General features: G+C 35.4%; 1 protein-coding gene across 1 annotated transcript in view; it reads left to right on the top strand.

Annotated features, from left to right (window-relative positions):
* Positions 1 to 98: 98 nt before the first annotated feature.
* The window catches only part of LOC105272310 (CD63 antigen-like), a gene marked incomplete at its 5' end in the record, with an annotated part of 4165 nt that continues 2645 nt past the window's right edge, over positions 99 to 1618 (top strand). The window contains 2 exons of the mRNA XM_011314382.1: positions 99 to 296; positions 1489 to 1617. Of these exons, the coding sequence (XP_011312684.1) occupies positions 99 to 296; positions 1489 to 1617 (327 nt within the window). The remainder of the gene's footprint in view (positions 297 to 1488; position 1618) is intronic.

Here is a 1618-nt window from a genome sequence, read left to right as displayed (position 1 = left end):
AATTATAATTAGATATATCGTCCTCTTGATTGCTACAACAGAATTTATATTCACCAATTCACTTATTAATAATAATTTAATAATAATTTATTGTTTAGCTATGTGGACTTGCACTGCTGATCCTCGGGGTCCTCGTAGAAACTAATCTCGGTTCAGTGAAAGCTGAAACTGCAGATCAGATTCATCAGATTGAAGTGATCGCAATTGGACTGATTGTCATTGGCAGTATTATCTTCGTCATCGCATTCTTTGGATGCTGCGGTGCCATCAGAGAGAGTCACTGCATGACTGTTACTGTGAGTCCATTAATTCATTCGTTTATCTAGAGATTAAGGATGTCCAACTAGTTTGGTCAAAGCAGCAACTTTTTTTCGAATGAAATTTTTGGTGAGCCCAAAATATTGTCATTGCTACACTTTTTCGGATTTTTCATCGTTAAATAGATTTTTTGGGAATTTTTCTGATCAGATATTGTGAAAATTTTTTTATTTTATTCTCCACTCGACTGTTGGTGATTTTGTCCGGAAACTTATGTTTTTCGATGTTCCAAAAAAGAAACTAGAAAGTATAATGAACAAAATCATATACTGGTTGTCTATATGAGAAGATGTCCTAAGACAATGATTTATTGGATTGAAGGGAGCATGCGTTAAATTTCAATTTTCAAAAAATGAAACTCCAAAATATTTTCGGAAACTAGGGTTTTTTTTTCTCGCACAAAGCAACATTTTTGGTCTATTCTAAAAACGGTGAAAAGCGTTTTTCCGAAAAAAATATCGCTAAAGTACTTTGATGTCCTTAAGAACAGATTCTAGCGAAATATAATGGAAAATAGTGAATTTCAAGAAGATTACGGAGATAGTTCATTTCTGGGTTGCTGGAATATAATTTTTATTCGTGTGGAGTTGGCGTTGGAACTGAAAGCGAGGACTGGCCAACCATACAAGTGAAAAAAACCCCATCTCAATAGACTGAACGATGTTTTCCGTAGTGATTTTCTAGTTTTCGAGTTGGGAAGTATCCAATGCCAACTGTCAGACGAGAAATCGTGAGAAGAAATATGAGTCGAACTCGAGTGATATAATTCCATAAGTCTAAAAACACTTGTAGCGAGTATCGAAATAGTATATTTCCGGACTGTTGGGATGGGGTTTTTTACTCGTGTGGAGCTTACCAAGTCCCAAACGAGAAATCGTGAGAAACAGGACGGAAAATTTTTTTTCATTTTTCCTCGTTCGGGGATTGGCACCGCTTTTTCCTCGAACTTGAAAAAGTGAAAAGCACTAGGGAAGATAAGGTCCATGACTAGTGCCGTAGGAATTTTCCCTCGACTAGAGTGGGGATAAAAAGGATATTCATATTTTGTAATTAATAGATAGTTAATAAGTCCAACTTTTAAATTATGATGTTGATCGTTTGCACTTACAGGCATCTGAACAAGAATACAGCAGATAATTAATGATTTTATTTCAATTCTGTTACATTTAGTATGCAGTATTTCTCTTAGTAATCCTGGTGATTCAAGTTGGTATTGCGATTTGGGCATTTGTTGTGCTTAAAAATCTTAACACAGCCGAAATGACAGAGGAATTTAAGAAACCGCTCACCAAATACTGGA

This window comes from Fopius arisanus, unplaced genomic scaffold (genome assembly GCF_000806365.1).
Source record: "Fopius arisanus strain USDA-PBARC FA_bdor unplaced genomic scaffold, ASM80636v1 scaffold00159, whole genome shotgun sequence".
Lineage (NCBI taxonomy): Eukaryota > Metazoa > Arthropoda > Insecta > Hymenoptera > Braconidae > Fopius > Fopius arisanus.
This window is presented reverse-complemented; position numbering and strand designations above follow the sequence as displayed.